Source organism: Triturus cristatus, chromosome 5_2, assembly GCF_964204655.1.
Source record: "Triturus cristatus chromosome 5_2, aTriCri1.1, whole genome shotgun sequence".
Taxonomy (NCBI): domain Eukaryota; kingdom Metazoa; phylum Chordata; class Amphibia; order Caudata; family Salamandridae; genus Triturus; species Triturus cristatus.
The window spans coordinates 194,434,705-194,455,483 of record NC_140588.1 but is presented as its reverse complement, the minus strand read 5'-3'; the positions used below and the strand labels follow the sequence as shown (position 1 = coordinate 194,455,483).

The 20,779-nt window shown below is 40.9% G+C and overlaps 1 protein-coding gene across 1 annotated transcript in view; it reads right to left on the bottom strand.

Annotated features, from left to right (window-relative positions):
- Positions 1-20,779, bottom strand: part of ELOVL2 (ELOVL fatty acid elongase 2) — a 422,911-nt gene that overhangs the window by 20,572 nt on the left and 381,560 nt on the right. Inside the window, exons 6-7 of the mRNA XM_085606971.1 lie at positions 7,565-7,689; positions 3,978-4,112 (exon numbers count right to left, since the gene is read on the bottom strand). Of these exons, the coding sequence (XP_085463097.1) occupies positions 3,978-4,112; positions 7,565-7,689 (260 nt within the window). The remainder of the gene's footprint in view (positions 1-3,977; positions 4,113-7,564; positions 7,690-20,779) is intronic.

Here is a 20,779-nt window from a genome sequence, read left to right as displayed (position 1 = left end):
AGGAAAGGGTCTTTCTTTGCTCCTAAACACAGACATTTTTGGTTAAAACTAGCAAGCAGAGTGGGGTTGTTTTGCTCTGCTTTCCTACTCTAAGAGCCCTCCTTGGGGCAGGAAAGCTGTGGTAACAAAAAACACAACTCGATTTCCAGCGCTCCATTCACCACCACATTTTGACTACATTTCCATGCAGCAGAGTGGTCTCCACATCATGATAAATAGGTTTCTAAAATTTAGTAAATCCCAAAAAATTGTTTATAAACTACTAAAACTACAAATACTAGATTTGAGAAGTTAAGGTTGTGGCTAAAATAGATGAATTATAAGAGGAACCCCATCTGTAAAAAGCCTCTTGTTTCGCCAATGTACATTTCTGGAAAAAATACATTCCCATAAAAACATTCAAATTATATAGCTTTTTTAGAATACAAAGTGAGGCAATTATAGATATATTTAATCAGTCAAATAATTTGCAGACCACACAATATATACAAAGAGTTGTGGGGGTTTGGTAGTGGCAATATAGTTATCAAGAGTCTTCCATACAGAGGTGCCTACGTGATCTCCATGGGGAGTTCTGGGGGGAAATGCTATAGACCCCTCTGAGGTAAGCAACCCAATTTAACCGGGAATGAAATTAGGTAGCCGCTGTGCTTTTCCAGTTAGCAAGCACTGATTCACAGGCTGCAGTTAGAAGAAAATATACCAGAAGGCTATCATTATGTGATTTGATTTGTGGGTCTAGGAATCCTTGAATTAGGGAAAGGAAATTTATTTTTAGATGAATCCCAAACAGAGTATGGATAAAATCAAATATGGATTTCCACAATGGGGAGACCGCACTGCAGTGGAAGAATAGGTGGGGGGAGGTCTCCCATCAATTTGGTGCAGTTCCAGCAAGATGGGCTCTCTCTGAATGACAGTTTATGGAGCCGGTCCGGAGTCCAGAACATCCTGTGAATGAGCCATTATTTTGCCTGGGAGAGGGAGGGAGAGATTTTGTGGGAGACAACTCCCAAATTAGATGGCAAGAGTCGAAAACAATGAAAAAAAGGGGGAAGAAAAGGAACTTGCCTGCAGCCAGCCGCATCGCCGGTCTTCTGCTCCTCTTGTGTCTCCACTGCAGGCACAGGCTCCCAGACTCCCCTGCGGCCAATCCTGAAGCTGCTCTCATGCAAGGGAGCAGCTTCAAGATTGGCCTGAGTGCCCTAGATTTTCACTCTCAGGGAGACTGGGAGCCTGTGCTTGCTGACTCCAACCCGGCAACACAGCTCTGGTTGGCGACCGCTTCAGTGTGCAATTTGGTTTGGCATCCAGAAACAGCCAGCCAAATCTGCATGCGCACTTTTAGCAGTTCATACCACTCGCCCCCAAGACTCGCCTGGAAAAACAAAATAAAATGATAATAAACCCAGGTTTATTAACGTTTTATTTGTTTATGCAGCTGGCGGGGGGGGGGGGCGACGCTCCTCCATCATAGCGGAGAAGCCGCCGCTGTTCCCCACGAATTTTGATTTGGGGATTATTCCAAAGACAAATTATGTTAGAATGTGTGATTGGGGTCTCCAGGAGCTTGTCAATCTTTAATAGAGCTCCATTGGTGCTGCTAAAAATATATTTTCCTGAATAGGGTTTTTTTGGTTTGCTGGTCAAATGGGTTATGGGGTGGAGGTCTCCTAAAATTTCTTTTTCAATTAGTAACCATGCGGGAAATATAATCCGTGTCTGGAGGAACCCTAGGGATCTTTGCCTAGCAACTTGTATTATATTGCAACTCTTGGCAACTTGTACCAGGTGTTAGGTATGAGTATACACAGTGTAATCTGCAAATTATATATCTGTAATTGACTATGTATGCTAAAAGAGCTTTATGGGCAACTTGTTCCATATCCTAGGCCCATAGCGCTATGTGATGAGCACTCATGAGCACATTTCCTGTTAATTTATCATTCCTTTTGTCTTCTGTTTATTATAATTTAACATGTCCTGAATTGGTGATCTGAGACAACTTTAATATCATATTTCTACTGCTTAGCATCCTCCAACCAAACTCGTACATGTATACTACTTCTCCACTTTTCACTATGCATATCGTTCTGTCTTCCCTTTGTTCCTTTTGTTAAAAGTTTCAATAAAATTCTTTGAAATTAAAAACATTCAAATGATGTAAGATAGCAATAAGACATTACAATGACCCTATACATCCAAAACTGTTAATGCCACAGGCACTTTCTATATTGAGCATTCCCTATATATTCACGTTGTGCAATGCACATTGTCATGTCAGCCACTGTTGTTTAAACAAAGGAATGTAAGCACACACCATGCCAGAATATCCTTATAGGTTAGATGCGTGTTACACATACAAATAACATAATGCACATAAAAGTAGGATTTTAGATATAATCAAGAACTTAAAACAATGCATTTGGTAGTTATATAGTCCACTGATTTAACCTACAACTTAAACATGGTTTGAACAACATTTTCTATCATGATCTTGTTTGACCTAGTGTATGGTGTATTAACTCATGTGGAACTATGTACACATTATGACTGGAATTTTTACTTACTAAGAAGCCTGATGCAACTGCACAATGGTTGCAACTTTGGCTTACCCTATTTCTTTTTATTTTATGAATGATTGGCCCAACAGCACTTGCACAAGCAGAGTACCAGCACTTCGGTGTGATACGTTAATTGAGAATTTAATGGTAGCCCTTGATACTGTGTCTAAACTCACACAATGGCTCATTGTTTATACATTATGTCCAACAAAATCAGTTGTAACTGGCTTTTAACTTTTTTTTTTAAACATTTTCTTTTTATTTATATCTCTACATGACTTTCAAAAAGAGTGAGGACTTTAAGAAACAAAATATCCTCACTGAGTTTAGATGGCATTAAGTGAATGGCTAAGCAGGTTGTACACAAACCTGATCCACATCCAGGTATGAGTATTCATCCAGTGCTACTGACTGACTGCTGACGAAATAAATCCCCCTTTTATTCACTTGATCTTTAGGTGACTTTATACATAGAAGTGTTTTTTTTTTGTTGCTAAGAATCCTAATGGAATTGCATTCTTCGTACCGGCTGTAAAATCTAATTGCAAGATTTCCAGGGCGAAGGACATGCATTTATCTACAAAAGAAAGACTAGGTTTGTTAGATTGTAAAGCAGCTTCAGATCATCTAAAATGCTTTGGAAGCCTTTACGACCTGGAAAGAAACAATGCAAAATGTATGAATTTCTATATTATGTTTCCCCAAATCATGGTGTAGTGGGCAACGTCACTTCTTGCAGATGAACTACTTAAGGTCTTAATTTGACTGCTGCAGTGTAAAACTGATGTTCAAATTACCATTAGTTATACATTTTCCTTATTAGATGCTGTTTTGAAAAGGACATAAAAACAGGAATGGTTCATGGAGGCTATATGTTCCCTGCTGACATATGGTCTGCATTCTTTGTTTTAAACGTATGCACATATTAGCTATTGGCTCTCCTGGAAGCTAACCTTCTATTTTAGGTTAGGCAGAGCATACTTGAAGACAGTCTGAAGGTTACAGCTCCACTGAATGTACTATTGCAGGGGTATTGGAAGACTCTTGGTGTGGCACAGTGGTACCAGAGCCAGTGAATATTCTGACAGTTTTGGAAATTACTTCAGGCCCTAACATTCTCCTTTCTGAAGTCTTCAAGTTTCCGGCAACTTAAATCTGGTTCATTGCCAACCTTTGTTGAGGCTTAGAAACCACTATTTTATGAGCTTGTCTTGCACAGGCTTACACCTTTTTTCCTTTTAATTTCGTTTTTTACTCTCTCAGTGGTGCTAGAATTATTTTCAGAGTGAATGTGCTGAAAGTTGGAAGTGCACAGCTTAAAAGAGTTTTTGTATGGATTAGAACAGGGGTGACAAAAAGGCTGCTTGCTATTGGTGCACAAAAGAGAAAGAAATCTTAATTAAGAAAACTTACCTTAACATAAAAATTTATAAACAGGATAACCAATGTGGTCATATAAGAAGACTGGAAGATGAGGCAACCAAACGGAAACCCACAAGGCTTAACAACGGCACTGAGCGTGTGCGTAATAGTCATCACAAACTGGATCTAAAACAAAATGAGTAAAACAAAGGGTTAAACATTTTCAAAACTTTGTATACAAAAACGAAGTACAGCTCTGATACATGATGTAGACTTTCACGTTGAGTCCATGAATAAAACTGTGCCAAATACAGGTGACAAACCGGAAACAAAATGGGATCAAAGTTCCCCAAATATATTGTGCCAAAAAATCAAATTTGTGTCCTGCCACAATTCATGTTTGAGCAACACCTGTTTAAAATCAGGGACCTTTCCGAAATCAAGAGAATTCTATATACATTGCGTTATGTGAGGCGCTTCCATTCTTCCTTGCAGATCTAACTCTTAACATGTAAAGTCAAGCTCTTCCTATGTCTCCATTTAAACCTATTGTGTGAATACAGCATTTCCTTTCAGCAGTTAAGATTCCTCATCTGGCTTTATGTAAAATTCCCATACATTGACAACCCTACAGATTACGACTTCTAAACCATGCCATTAAAAAGATGCAACTAATGTATTACAACGAGTGTGTATTTGTAGCAGAACTTTAAAATCTTGTTTACCCTAACTATTCTAATGTTTTTCTATTGCATATTTCTGTACTGCTCTCATAGAGATGTGAAAATGTAGAGAAGGGAAATGTATTTCAAAGGCCTTGATGGACAAAACCTGCCAATGCCAGAAAGCCACCTTATTGCAAAATTCAACCTAGGATTTATTTGGATATTTTTGACACAGGCTCGATTCACAGAGCCATTTACGCAACCGCCTTGAACTCAGTTACACAAATGTCTGTTGTTGCGAATCTAAATTTAAGTAATGTTTTGACAAACTTGAATGTATATTCCCAATCTGATTTACTCACAAGTTTGAGAATGTTCACAAACTTGCAAAGGCATTCCACCATGGATCGTCCATTGCCCGACCCAGTTAAGAGTATGTAAAATAGTATTACTTGAGTACTAATTTATGAACTCCAAAATGTCTTTGTGAATAGGACCCTACGGTTTTATTTTTATAAAGTAACAGAACTCTGGGCTTAGTAGCAATATCCTTATATCACTGGACAGAGAGCATTATATTTTTTAAACACACAATTCCTCTATCTCATTTTAACTAATCGTGTGCTTTGAGGTCTAATATGTAATTTGTCACAACACATGTTTTTAAACAGTTCAATTTGTCCCCTTCAAAAGTGGCTCTGGTTCCAAATGGAAACCTGCAAATACACCGCTGCTTTCTTGTGATGAAGTACTGAAGTGCCTCAAACATGCGAATTGCCATTAATGTCTCCTTATTCAGCAAGTGACAGTAAATGTTCAGAGAAAATAGTTAAAAAGAAAGAGCTGACAGATCTACTTATCCTTTTCATTGTTTAAACAGCAGTATTAATTATGCTTCGAGAACTGCTTTACAAGCATTGGATGCTGCCTCTGGTGGAGAAACAGTGACAGTCGAACCTCAACTGTAAAGAAGTGATTACAGCATAGCAACCAACTAATTTTTTTATTACTGTGCCAATTTAACTGTAATAAGAAATTTGGAGTGTTTATACATTCATTACAAGCTTTCTTGTATTATAAATAGCATATTATACCTCTCAAAAGACACTATGAGGCTATTGCCAGAACTCCAGAAGTTCCGTGACCAGATAGACGCATAAAGGCTTAGGAGGGGGGGGCTTTTATTAGGGTATAGACTGCAAGGTGACTGGTAATTACTGGCGGAGGAGCGCCGCCCCACTGCTTTTAAGCAGTGCAAAGTAAAGAAAACATAAAATGATACCTTTGAGTTATTATAATTTTATGTTTCAGTCAGTACTGGTTTCCGTGCTGCTTTGTGGGTGGGCGGGTGGGAGGGGCTGCTCTGCTCTTGGAGCAGGGCGGGGGGGAGTGGTCTGTCCACTTCTAAGTATACATGACTGTTTGACCCGCCCTCATGGGCCGCCAAAAACAGTCATGTGCACTTTCCCTGTTCTCCATGTAATCTGCATTACAGCCTGCATGGAGAACATGCTCAGGCCCCCATTCCCTGGCTGAGCAACGAACCAGGACGCTCAGACTAATCACAGCACTGCATTGCTGCGTTCTGATTGGTCAGGGGGCCTGGGTGGCTTGCCGATCACAACGCTGCATTGCAGCTTTGTGATTGGCCTGGGATGCCTGGCTGTGCTTCCTGTTCCTCAAGTCCGACGAGGAGAGCAGGAGCAGAGACACGGGACCCTGCAGCAAAAGTAAGTGTTCATTTTATTTTTATTTATTTTAAATTTTGCACACACTGCGCCTTCCCCCCTCCCAACCGTGAGCCATGCCAGCTGCCACTGCTGGTAATTTTATGCATACAGTGGGGGGAAGTGTGGGGGGGTTGATACTCTGTATTGCAAGGGGGCTCCTGCCGATCAGATTCAGTCATGGGTCTTTCTGCAGACATTGTGTAGCTGCTGGTGTGGCCATGCAGATCTCTAGCCCACCAAGAAGGGTAGCTTTGTAGGTGAACTTCGAGAAACTTTCTCGCAGCCTCCCCAATCATTGCAGCCTCTTCTGTTTTTACTGACAATAAACGGTAGGTCCGAGGGTGAGGCTGCAGGTTTTGACTGATGCAGCGCCTACTGTCGATGAGAGAGCCTTTGGGAAGCAGGCTGCGAAGGTGTTGGCATGTACAGTGGGCGCCCATTACTGACAACCGATGGGATTTTGGACATAAAGGCACCAGTGCGCATAACCTGTTTCATCGTTAGGGAAAGACTAATGCATGTTTACCTCCTTCCACATATAAGCTCGTAGAGGGGGGTAAGAGGACAGCAGTGGCATCAATAGTAGCGTATAGGCAAGTGCTGCAGCGCCAGTACTGGAAATTAATAAGCAAATGCAAAAGGGAATGGATATCATTTTTCGAATACTGGCTTATTCTGATGTTAAATCATGCCTGTAATAAAATAATGTACAAACATTTATAGGGTGATAGCTAACTCAAACGTATACGTTGTTTCCAGATGTCTGTGCCTTCTATGTGCTTTCCTGCTTCTGTTACAGCCTTAGAGCCCGTTGTAGTGGACTCTACCAGCCATTAAAGGCCTGCTCCAGCGTTAAAGGCCCGAGCCGAAAGCAAGGGCCTTTAATGGCCGGTAGTGCCTGCTACAGAGGCTTCTGGAACACTCCACTGCTAGAGGGGAGAATGCTCTAATTTGTAAAACAAAGGCGCCACAGAGACCGAGGGGGCTGAAATCCCCTCGGGCTCCCTGAGGCCTTTGTTCACAGCAACAGCTGTCAACAAACATTGTAATGTTGATGCCCTAGGCCTCTACCAGCCATTGGAAGCCCGGAGCACTCCATTGTCTTCAATGGAGTGCTCAACATTACAGTGTTCTAATTACAAGTAGATTATATAGCAAAACACACAACTAATTAATATTAACTGGAAAAACAGAAGAGTATCATTAATTAGATAGGGATACACCTGTAAAGAAATGCGATTACCAGTTGTGCTTGAGTGAGGTATTTCTTCCACCAGAGGTACTTGTGCATGGATGGAAAAACAGAGAGGCCGTAGTATGAGTACATGAGAACATGGATGAAGCTATTGAGGGTCGGTCCAAAGAAACCTGTGGAAATACAACACAAACACAGCTTATTTTAGCCAAGAGTTATCATGGTCACATTTTATACACTAAGAACTTTTCTATCTGTATATTTGCATCAGTACACAACGCCAATGTTCAGTGCACTTTTTTTTTCTACTTGTGTAGAGGTGCACAACTGACAAACGCTCCTCTACAGACTCATCCCAAAATGTGAAGGGTGAGATGGTTAATTCTAAATCTGTATTTCCATCATAAGTACGTTTTTTTCCCTGTTTAACTTATTTTACTATTAACCACTCAACACCAACATTTGTAGAATGAAAAGGTTGCTCTGAAAACGTGGCATTCCAAAACTGGAGAGTTACATTGCAGCGGTTCAAAGAATAAAAGATAAATAAGATATCCAATGTAAACAGCCAAGGTTCGACTTAGCTTTACTAAGACAACTGTTCCATTAATTTCTAATAAAATTGACAGGCCATCAGAGAAAACAGCGACAATGCTCCTTTAGTTATATGCAATTTGAATGAGTAATTAAGTAGAGCATGTGAATTAATTAGCTTGGTGTCAAAAGCTCCTATTAACCTTCATTATAAACAATGTGTGATGAGTGGCTGGCACAAGCTCAGCGGTTACATCTCACTTTCAAGCTACTGTGCGCGAGCGCCAGACTCTTCTGCAATGTCAAATTTCAAAAGACTATGGTTGGTCTCCACAAATTTACAAATAAATTCAAAATGCCCTGGCGCTTGACCTCTTAGCTTGCATTCTAGAGAATGGAGGTAAGTCCTCCGTCGTTGATTCTCATTTGGGGTCAAAGGAAGTTTTAGTTGAATGAATGAGCCATTTATATAGCGCACAGCTGCCAAAAAGTCGCCCAGGTAGTGACTAACAGTGACTTTTCCTCGCCTGTGTTTTTTCCTAGACTTTCACTTGTGTTCTAATGAAAAAAATACATATTTTAAATTTTTTATAGCGGTCTACAAAATTCTAATTGGGGCGAAAATCTTAGAATTGATGGACTATATATATATTTTTTTATGTTGAAAGAGGACTCTGCAGGTTTTTTATTCCAGCCCACGACTTTATTTACTGAGAATGTTCCTCCCACACAAGTTGATAGAGTGAGATAGCATAACCAGGAAGGACGTCAGTACAGAGTGTAAATGACAGCTTTAACAAGCATTTACAATGCAATCGGTCTCGCCTTTGGGACCTTATATGTGTTTAGCTATGCAGCACATTAGCCTGGGTGCTGAAACATCTACTGTTCTTTAACGTAGAGGGAAAGTAAGCACCAAACTGCGAGACACGCCAGTTATGGGAACACATGGAGAGAAATATTGCCTTTCAGCTGAAAACGGTATAGTCCAAAGCTCTGCTTTTAATATAAAATCAGGGCCTTCGGTGGTCATATCACTGAAAATACAAGATTTGAAAACAATATTTATATCTACGGGTGCTCGTGGAAGACAATTTCTTTGGACTGGCATCTAGAGAATGCTAAAGTAATTCTGCTATTGTACTGACCTCTGCTGGCGTTTTTTTATCAAGAAAGTTAAATAAAGGCAGTTGAACAGAAATTAAAGTCCCTAAGCGGAAGCAGACAAGTACTAGGGCTGATCTCCATAGCCCACAAAATACATACGCATATAAGTATATACTAAAGTATATACAAGAGGTCTCGAATTCTTGACCTAAAAAGGGCTGCGCTAACAATAAATCGATCATTGGCATAGCCTCACATGCCAAAGGCATCCCTCCTCACTAATTCAATGTCCATTCCTAACAACAATCACCCTTAGCGACGTCACATAGCCCATTTACTTTAAAATCTGTCACTTGACTCTAACCGCCATCAGTGTACACAGTGGCCTAACATAAGCCCCCGCAGCCCCTGAGGTGAAAAGGCCGAGCCCTGGGGGGCCCACTCCGGCATTGTGCACGGGCTGGTGCACCTGGCCTGGAAGCTACTCAGTGGGTCCATAGGCAAGGGGCCCCTGCTGTGTACTTTGCAGGGGGCCTCCCTCAGGTTTAGTTACGCCAGTGAGTGTACATGCCATACCGTCACTTTTCTTTCTTCCTTATTTGCCCCATTTCAACTCTTCCCCATTTCCTAACCGCCCACAGCTCATTTCCATCCCCACCACCATCCACCCAAGGTGTTTTTTTTATATTGTCTGAGGCAACCCTTTTGTTACCCCTCCAACTTGACAGCAACCAGCTAACCAGGAAAACTATCTCTGTGGCATTTTTTTGCCCCAACCCCCTTTTGTAACTTTTCTCATTGACTGCTCATCTGATCTTAAACTTCTCATAATCGCCCCATCAAAAAAATATTTGCCACCACCCACTCCTGCATATTAAACAAATACTCATTCCCCAAAAAGGTCAAATGTACCTCATTACAAAACTATCCATCCTCCTCAAACTTCATCTTTAAAACCATTCAAAACTAAAAATCCCTTAATCGCTCCTTTACCTTCCTTCTCTCTTTATCGCATGTATCTAGAATGCTGCTCCCACCTACCTCTCCACAATACCAGTTGATCCAAACTATGTACACATAGTGACAGTTCCTATGCACATGCATACAAGTAAAATACAGTTCAACACATTTCTGTTGGTTTAAAGGATGGAGACAACTGGTGTCCTTTTGGAGTATTTTTCTTCGTCTTTAATGAAATATTTCACAAAAGTCCAGCCATTTCACAAAAGTCCAGCCAACACGTGTTTCGTCAATAGGGTGTGACCCTTGACTTCTTCAGGGCTGGAAACAATTCAGAAATGACTCTTATCATTAAAGGTATGAAAATCTATTAATCCACACCCCAAAGTTAAAGCCAAAGGTGTGATGGAAAAAATCCCGCTTGTGGGGAGAAGCACTTGAGTTTTTGAAAGAGTAAAAACAAAACCACTATTAGGAACCCTAAATTGTAGCGTCAAACTGATCTCAGTAATGAAGTGGAACTCAAAATAAACCGATCAAATGCAATGCAACCCTAAGTCAAGTAGTGTTGGTGAAAAAGCACCAGTGGGAAAGCCTACAACAGGGTGAAGAGTCTAAAAGTGAGGACAAATGTGGGATCATAAAGTCTTCAAGGTGTACGTGGGGCCTTACAAATCTAAGTGCAGTGAAACCAAATGTGGAGATTTGGTGCTGTCCTGAGTTTAATAAAACTTTCTACGACAAATGTAGAGAAACCTACCTGTAACCAAGTAATCTAATCAACACATCCACCAATAAATACATGCCGGGACACACAAACCATCTATTAATTTAGTCTCTCAAAAGTCAGGATTTTTCTCAGTTTAGGAGTAGTAAAGTTAGGACTCCTAACTTTACTACTCCTAAACTGAGAAAAATCCTAATTTTAAGACTTTCGGTATTCACAGAAGGCATTTAGGACTCCTAACTTCTATGAATACCAAAATGAGTAAGTGTCTTCTGTGAATACCAAAATGAGTAAGTGCCTTCTGTGAATACCAAAATGGTAGTAGGTTGAGGATTTTGTCTTAAGTTAGCTCTGTGAATCGGGCCCTAATACTCCTTTTGTTGACCTCAGAAGGATGAAAGGCTGAGTGAGTCCACTGCAATTCAAACCTATGACCATGAGGTCAAACCCAGATTTTAGGAGACAATGTATTAGTCCACTGTGCCACAAGGTCCAGGTTCTATTGCTGCACCTTGTGCCCCTTTGTTTCGGCCTCCGGTCCTAGTCTAAACTGGGCTGCTCTCTTCTCACAACCCTGCTTACATCTTGCACACCCACCTTCTCTACTTCACTCTCTTCTCTGCCAAAATGTAAACTACTAGGTGCCATGAACCCTTCTCTCTCCACAGTTTGCCACCCACATCCATCCTTAAAAAGAACTTGTTATAGCCAGTGTTAGCACCTTACAACCCAGTGCCCTGTACCCGCTATTCCACCAAAAACCGTATCTTTATTTCCAAAATTCAAATTGATCACTTGTTGTTGTCCTTATCCCACTGCTCCCAAGATCGGGATTCATTACCCCTTCTGAAACCCCACTTCCATTTGTCCCAAGCACCTATCCACCACTCCACTCAGATCAAATAAATCCTTGCCTCCTCGTCGCTGATGTCGGAAGGGACACACTGGACTGCAACCTCTCTTCAGATTGATGTTCTTGTGTTGCACTGGACTCCACCGGGTTTTAGAGAATAGCTTCTACTAGAATACTTGCCTACACACCTGGGATCTTGACAGACATAGAGTCTATGGCTTCCTCCCCACGTTCGTTGTCCCCCGCCCCTCAGGCCACCACAGACCATTCCTCTAAAAACTCCACCTTCCTTTCTTTCTCTTCCTCCTCCATATTCCATGAGCTTGTCTTATGCAAGATCTCCTACCCCACTTCCTGCCCATCTGCTGCTGAGCCGCCTTTGGTCAGGCCCTACATCAAATGCTTCCCAGTATCCCCTTGTGACCCTTCACATCATTTCCCCTTTCTGCTTCAACCCTCTCCTTTCCCTCCAAGTCTTATACTCCCAGTGTGGATGAGTTACTCCCAGAATGGCTTCGTATATGTTTTACGACACAAAAATGTCCCCATAGATAAAGTGAATTTTCACTTAAAATATTTGCCCCCGCTCTGTCTACCTTAAGCCTGGAGGGCTCTAACATGTTCCTCCCTCTTCGACATAACTGCTGTTCTAAACGGCCTGTAACTTAGCTTGCTGCCTGGCAATGTAACCTAAAAATTACCCTTTTGAAATATACATTGGAAACAGCATACACAATAATAAAACACTTCAACATATGTTGCAGCTGTGTAAATCTTCATAAAAGATAATTGAAGCAAACCCATTATTCAAGTGCCAGCTCCTGGCCATTTCAAAATCCTACAAGATGAACATTTGGCCTTTATTTCACTCAGCGTAAGATGGTGTCAGACCATTTGCAGTGACATTCTAGTGTTCATCTAGGCTCACCAATACGAGTCCAAGCATCCTGTCTGTACTCACCAGCCGCCTCTCAGGCATTTGTTATATGGCCCTTTGTGTCCTTGTCGACATTGCTAAGTTAGCATGAACTTTGCTGCCATGATGCTGATTTTGTGCATGTTACTATATGACTTTATTTTTGCAAGGCTCTGTTTATGCCTTTCACATGAGAACTGTCTGCCTTTCACGTTCTCTGCTGAGTTCCTGGAGTTTAGTCTGAACACGTTGTGCAAAGTCGATAAACAATGCCCCTTGTTATTCTGTTCTGGTCATTCCCTAGCACCTAGACATAACATGCTAAACACAGCTGCACAGCTGGAGACTCGTGCTTTGATATTACGGGGATGCGTGTTGTTTTGACACACACTTGGAGAGAGCCCTTTCCATGGAGAAGAGCTCTGCTGTTCCTATGATGTAAACCTTACATCCAGGATTTAAGGTCTGGGGTCTGCTAACAAAGCCCAGAGGTCTTCCTTTATATAATAAACTTCTTCCAGTCAAGGGGAGTGTGGTTAGGCCTTATAGTGCTTTTTCCACTATCTTTATATAATGACTTCCCCTTTTGTACTCTATGGAATTGTCACAATGCTAATTGTTTTGAGTTTATGCATTTTGCTGCTGGTAGTGGCTTGTATACTGTATTATAGAGCACAATAGTTAAAATAAACATGTTGAACTATTACAGTAACTCTGCCAATTCTTATTGTGGACAAGTACGAGTGAGCGAGCGAAAGGGTATGTCTTGCTACCGCGATTCCTGAGAGAGTCAGGGGTGTTGTGTTCTGGGTTGTCTAATCATTTGTAGCTTCGTGATTTTGGAGGAGAATGAATGAGACACTATAGCTAGTCGGCTTTGGGATTTTGGGTACTAAGGTGATAGGTTGGTACACTCCTATACACCGAGGTCCTGTTTTCCTGCGCATAGTTCTGTGTAGGTGCAGAATCCCCACAACACATTCTCTAATGCTCCTGCAGTCCCAGACTTTCACTAGGCTCGCTAAGCCCCAAGTATGGCCCCTGGCCCACTTCTCATCCACTCTCCCTCAACTATTTGGCAAAAACCTGACAAGCCCTGAGATGCACAGAGAAACTGTTCATTTTAGGGCTACAGAACTGCAGCAAGGCCCTGTCCTCACCACGTACCCAGACAACCAACTGCACCGTTCCACTTTATTTGGGCCACACCATCCAATAATATCTATGAGAGACCTTGGCGGCCTCTTCTCCACCAGGCATCCATACATCACATTTTTTCACAAGAAGCTAAGATACCATCTCCTGAGGACTTTTCACTTATTTGACTGAGGCAAAAAGCTAACAAAAATTATTTGCTGTAGTTTTGTTTATATAAACAGAAGTGGGGATACAGCTATGAGGTCTTCAGTTAATTTGCTTCCAAATCCCTGGCAAATTGTTCACATGCTATTTTTCTCAACTAACCAAGTTGAAAAATCTTGACACATTTTTATTTACTTGAGAATTATCATCTGTTACTTCTTGTCATTTAAGTATGAGAAACCCCCTATATACGGTTGATCAGAATTTAAAACAATCTGCTTTATAAATTTGTTTTAAAAATATTTTACAAGGAAAACATAAATCCATTTCATATTTAGTCTCATAAAATTGACACTTTCTTTTATAGTTTGCAGAAAAAGTTTGTGATTGTTTCTACCCAGGAAAACAAGCGTTATATCTCAAGTATCCTATTTGGGATTTTTCGGTCACTACTTTCAGCTTACTGTGCATAAGAGATGGATTTGGAAAATGTAAAAATGTAACTTCACCAAAAAGCACCTCAAGAGACTTTTGAAATTTCAGAAAGATAGATGATATTTTGTAGAAATATCTCTCCTGCCTCTCCATTTTCTGTAATATTGCCCAAGATCTTCAAAGCTTTCTGGAGAACACCAATGAGTATACAAAAATATGCAAATAGCACCTAAATTTACTTCCTGCTTTAAAAGAGCTCAAAGAACCAAGCCAATAACGACTCATGCCTTTATCATTTGTTACACTAGATGAAGGAACGCTTACTTTACAAGTTTTCAAGAATTGAGTGTAAAGAGAAACCCTAGTGTGCGGAAGGCCAGAACCTGGCTCCTAAGACTTCACCTAGCCCCAGGGCAGCTGAGCACCCAGATTTCAGACAACAAGAATTAGAAACCTGGGAAGTGTGTTTACCTATCTCTAGTTTACATGTCAAGACAACACCCTTGTTAAAAAGGTTAACATTAGGCTTTCCATTATGCAAAAACACCTCACAAGAGCATTTCTTATGATATGCCTTGCTTACTGCAAAGTTTTCCGCACGGGGCTCCCAAAGTACCTCACTGGCAGACTTCAAAGTTGCACTTATAGCCTGCTCTTTGGGCTTTGGGATACAAACAAACAATTACAAATTGTCATGGAATATTGTCTAAAAAACACGAGTGGGTATGTAAATTTAGATTTGTGATCCAGTGTTTTAAAATCTACAATGCTCCGGAGAGTACCATAAATCGACCAATCTGAAAGGATATAAATTGATATGCCTCCTCCTTTCTTTTTCATTCTTTGAACTAACAATTTGAATTTACTTTAAATAAACAATATTTGAATGCTTTGTGGACAATGAAGCTTTCCAATTATCACTTTAGAAGACTGCCCATTGTTCAAGCAAAGCAGATTCCATTTAAAGAACATATGGCATTGGTACAAAGCACTAAACAAGGCTGACCGAATATTTATTTCCATGGGGGTGCCCCCCAAAAAACTTGCGTACACCTCCACCACTCTCAATTTAGCATCAGTTTATCAGGCTCGGCCTTCCTCTTATCCTGTTGATTGAAGAACACTTGCATGGCTCAAGAATTAAATTGTAGATTATTTGGCTATAAATATGAATCATTTGATCAGTTTTTCTCCCTCTGATCTGCCTTTTTGGTGGTGGGAGAAGGAGCTATTCAAATCTAAGTTTAACACTCATGGGTTTAGGTGCTGCAGGGACTCCGTTATTACAAGCCTCAGAAATAATGACCCACATAGTTGTTTGATGAGATTTATATATTATGCTATATTACATTTTCATGATCTCTTTAACAACAAATATTAGTCAGCTCCATACTGTGTGATTCAATTGTTTTAGCTTGTGTGCGTAAGGCTGGGGCATGTTCTATTTTGTTTTTAAAGTCGTATTTTTAGCTGTATTGTTTAGCTGTATAATCTTATCTTTGCTATGTTTTAAGTAACTAATGGAATCAAGTTAAAATGTCACAAGCTAAAGACTGTCACTGTTAAGTGTGTTGATGGCACATCGCTGGGGCCAACGTAGCATTATACAAAAATATATTAAGTAAAAGTTTTTAAAAAGTCTACGTAAAATAAATAAACTGATGAATGAAACAGACCAACATTAATAAAATAGAATGCATAACAAAATAAAGCAAACGCTTTATATCCAAGTTAAAATGATAGTGACAAATTAACTGTCATAATAAGCTGTTTTTTATAACGATAAAATACATTCGATTCATACAATTGCTTATTTATGAGCTTAATAAGACGCTGACAATGGCTGGTGAAATATTTCGATTACTTTTCCGATTATGTACCAGCCAATTTCAACTTTTGTAAGGTCGTTACTTTATTATAGTATTAGCAGCAGTTGAGTTTGATTGGTAAAAGTTCTGAACTAATTTCCTAACTTGCTAACAGCCAATTCCAACTAAAAAAGCTACTTTTATTGATTGCCTGAACGTCTTAAATGACAGCAGTAATTTATAGGATACAAAACCCAGTTTCATTTGTTTAAAAAATAAATAACATGTACAAATGCTTAAAAAATTGGCTTCTTCCTACTTTAATTTTATGGTTACTTTCTGTCGTGAAAGCGGTGTTGGATGATTTTGCCTCCGTTTCTAAATCGAGCCTAGTGTTGCAGCGCATGCGCTGCTCGCTTTGCGAGGCATATTGTAGTAGAGACAGATGTGGAGGTGCTGTGGAAGCTCCGCCCATATTGTTCATGGCTGGCATCATCGTCCATGGTAAATGCTGGCTTCTGATTGATAATTAGGTTTCTTAGCCCGCCTTGTTACCGCCCTGTCTGCTTTTGTGACCGCCCATCAGGACTGGATCTTTTACTTGCGGCATTACACGGTCTCCTCCTTTAGTCGGTAAGCGCTATATTTTTTTCACAATGGCGACAGCTTGTCTTTAGATGGCGCGGGGGAGGTGGGGGCTGTAGAAAGTTGTTTATATTCGCAGTATCTTTGAAGGCCAGGCCTTGATAAGAGACAAGGGTAAGTCATAAATTCCTCCCAGTTCCTACCACTTGGAAGCCAGCGTTTACCTCCCCAAATAAACATGTGTTAGAAAACAAATGATGGTTATTGGCACTCGGTACACATGCGTGTGCTTGTGCATCCGTGAGCGTGTGTTTTGCTGTTTGCGCCTAAGTATCAGGGAGAGGGGGCAACTCATTAGAATATCACGGGTTCCGGGGCCTCAGGGTGATTTCAAACAGGTGTTATTTATTACCCGACTCACTGGCACTAGTTGTATACATCTCTGAGAAATAACACGAAACGCCAACCTTCAGACGGTGCAGTTGCCAACTGAGCTATTTCTTTCTTAAATTTAGGCGGATCTATGTTGCAAAGATAAACTTGATATTTGATCAATGAAAATCTATAAAATCTTTGCCTAATCTTTTCTACACAAGGCATATACACTGTGGGGTGAAAGGTAAAGGTAGGGAGGGGAGGGGAAGGTGGTAAATACCGTGTGTAATATTCATATTTGCAGGAGCCCTTCACTCTTAACATAAACTCTCCCATTTTCAAATTTTTTAGAGTAGCCCCTTTCTTACAAAAAATACCGACCATTTGTTTACGTTTTGCTATTCTGGTATAGCCACGGCCTGGTAGAAAAAGATTTTGTGTAAAAAATGTAATTATTGTTTTGTAAGGTATCAGTTATCCTTTTCTTTGCTCGAATAACCATACGGCAAGGACATTAGACAGACTTCAAATACTTTTTAACTGATTTCCATTTGTGTTTTCTTTTTTAGTTTTATGTTCTAGATAGGAAAAATACTGGATTTTGCTGGTTTACTATATTTATACCAGCTTGGACTTAAAGATGTAAGCCAGGCCGGTAGAGCACGGTCAGATGTCAAGACACTGTTCGTCGAAGAGATAGGCTTACCCTGTCCCCAAAACCCAACTGAACACTGATACATATTACTCTGTCTCATTCAGCTTGCACAACAAAATAGCCACCATTAAGCATGTGTGTGAGGTGTCTCCGTTATCACCTGCCTTGTTTAAGGTAATGTAGATCTCATTCCCTAGCCATGCTACTGCTGCTGGTCGCTGTTCACTGTGACATGCATTGCATTGTGCTGATCTGTATTGTACTGTATTATATATTGTAACGTGACACTGGAAAGGATCGTAATAGAATGGAGTAGAAAGTACTTAACAGCAGAGCATTTATTTTTGAACTATTTAACACAATTTTTGAAAAATAAAAACAGGAATACAGTAATGATTACGATTAATGATCTTAGCATGTGGTTACTTTCTTTAAGCAAACAACAATTTGTGAACTCAGCAACACAGTCCACCTTTGCCTTGTAAGACATCGGGAAATATATGGATTTGGACTGCACATCAGCCTGCATTTTATCTGTGTGTAATTGTACACTACATTGAATTACACATTGTGAAATAGGAGCTTGCAGACTGTGTCCCGTGACATACCAAGGAGTGCGCCTGGAAGTCTGCAACTGGTGCTGCTTTCCAGACATATTACTGGACATGGATGGGAATTCCAAAAAGTGGTAAACCTGCACCTGTTCGCAAACATATTTGCTACCTTTTTGAGAGCTGTCCCCATGGCCTTGTTGCAATTTATATTTCTAAGTGTTCAGCGATGTCAAACTTCATAATGGCTCCACAAACGTTCACATACATGTTGTATAGGTAGAGCTGAGAAGAGGTACATGATCCGAAGTGTGATCTTAATTAAAGTATCCACATAAACGTGCACACATCTTTTCAAGTGGTTCAGAGACAGACTCAAACTGGTATAAAATATCAATGCACACACACGGAGGTGAACTGTGGAAAAAAGTATAGTTTTAGGTTTTGCCTACTGACAGCATAAGCTGTCTACTTGTGAAAGAACTATTGTGAACTTGCAGGGGTCTCTCAACCCCACTGTTGATTACAAATGATTGTCTTAGTTGTCACTTTCATTTGCTTACTGATGACTTGACTTCCTCTTCTTGTGTTTGTCTTTCCACTGAAAAATAGCTTCTTTACCATTCTTTTGATTGGCTGACTTACACTAATCAATTTTAGGGGGACAACTTTTTTTTCCTTTTTGGTTAGGCACCCCATGAAGGTGCATGTGGTTAACCAGTTCTCTCCCTCGTGTCCTTCTGCCTCCACCAAATACGTGCCCTGCACTCCATGTTGCCCTCTTCCTCATGTGCTGCTTGTTTCTCACATGCTTATCTCTACACCCCTCTCACCTTCATGTTGTACTCTCCCTCATTTTCTGCTTCCTCTCGCTCTCTCATGTGTTTCTTCCCCACTCAAGTCCCTCATCCCCATGCACTGTGTTGTTTTCTTTGTTATGTGCCTCTCCCCTACCCCGTATTGCTATCTCCCTCATGTGCTGCTATCCCCCACCTTACCCACCGCTCCTTAATCTGCTCCTCCTTCCCTCCCCACCCCACCCGCTCTGCAGCAACCTGTATTGGAGTATAGACTAGAAGCCCCGCATACTCTCCGTCCATATGTGTCATTGGCTTGTGTCATTGTCCTTCATAAATGCTGGCTTCTGATTCGTTAATAGGCTTGTTAGTCCCTCCTTAGTACTGCCTTGGCTTCATTTGTAACCTTCCCTGAGGACTGGCCCTTTTACTTTGGTTGTTACATGGTACGTCTTTTGTAGTCTGTAAGCACTATTTTCTTTAATGAGTTTCTCCTGCTGCAGGCATGACATGCTTTTCTGCAACATTCAGCACGCCATGCGCGCTTTCACTTTCCGAGCAGCCCGAGACAATGGCGGCCGCTTCTTTGAATAAATCGCGTATTTACAAGAGTTGGAACTATTGGCATTGTAGATGACAATGCCTTTTATCTATATGTTAATTAGCAAAACAGATAAATAAAAGGCATTGTCATTTACAATGCCAATAGCTTAAACTCTCGCAAATGTGAGACCTATTGCATTACAAATGCTTGTTAATAAAATGGTTTGGCACGAATTCAAAAACATTGTTCATGCAACATTCTCCACTTCCCACACCTGTTTGTGGCTACCAAATTTACAGGCAATCATATGTGTAAATAGTGGGGAAATCTGGGGCAAAACGATGAGTAACGGAATCCACTGAACCCCATTAGAATCCTCTGTAGTTTCAAAACTTAAATAGTATTGGATGAAAACCATCCAAAACACATCCTCAAACTCTTAAAAGCAAAATATTGACAGGAGAGGGGACTGGGGAGAAACATATGTTAGGCGAGGAGGACATTTTCAGACAACGCGGTGGAATCAACAAAAAGCCGGTGACTACAGGAGACATTGGAGGCCACCAGAGAAGGACTCTGAGAAAGGCGAGCAGTGGGTCTCTGGCTGAACCCCTGATGTCTGGATACTTGTAGTGACACAAAAGACCCTCACGTTTTCATGACAGACTGTTGCTGAACTGGAGCTGGTGAGCAACTTGGTCCAGGATGGGAATATTCAGGGTGATGGAGTAGACACCTCCCAGGACTAGTGTTGGAGTTTAAGGCCTACAGGTGCTCTGCCATACAGTGACAGCTGTGGGACTGCCATAGCACTGGCTGGCATGCCAAAGAGAAAGAGGTTTCCCCCCCCCAACCATCTGCATGGAGAAAAAGAGATTAGGGAGAGTAAGACCACAATAAGAACTCTGCCATTAGTGTTTCAGAAACTCAAAGGGGGGTGATGACCCCCTCCCCCATACTAGTGTTTGGTGTGAAGCTGATACTAAACAGTAGAGTCAAAGTCAGGCTTAAAACTCAACAGCTGCTCATATGAACAAGAAATCTGACAGGATCATTATAATAGGGCTGAGAGATCCAGGCCCCCGTGACCAGGTTTTGCAAACAACTGTGCGTT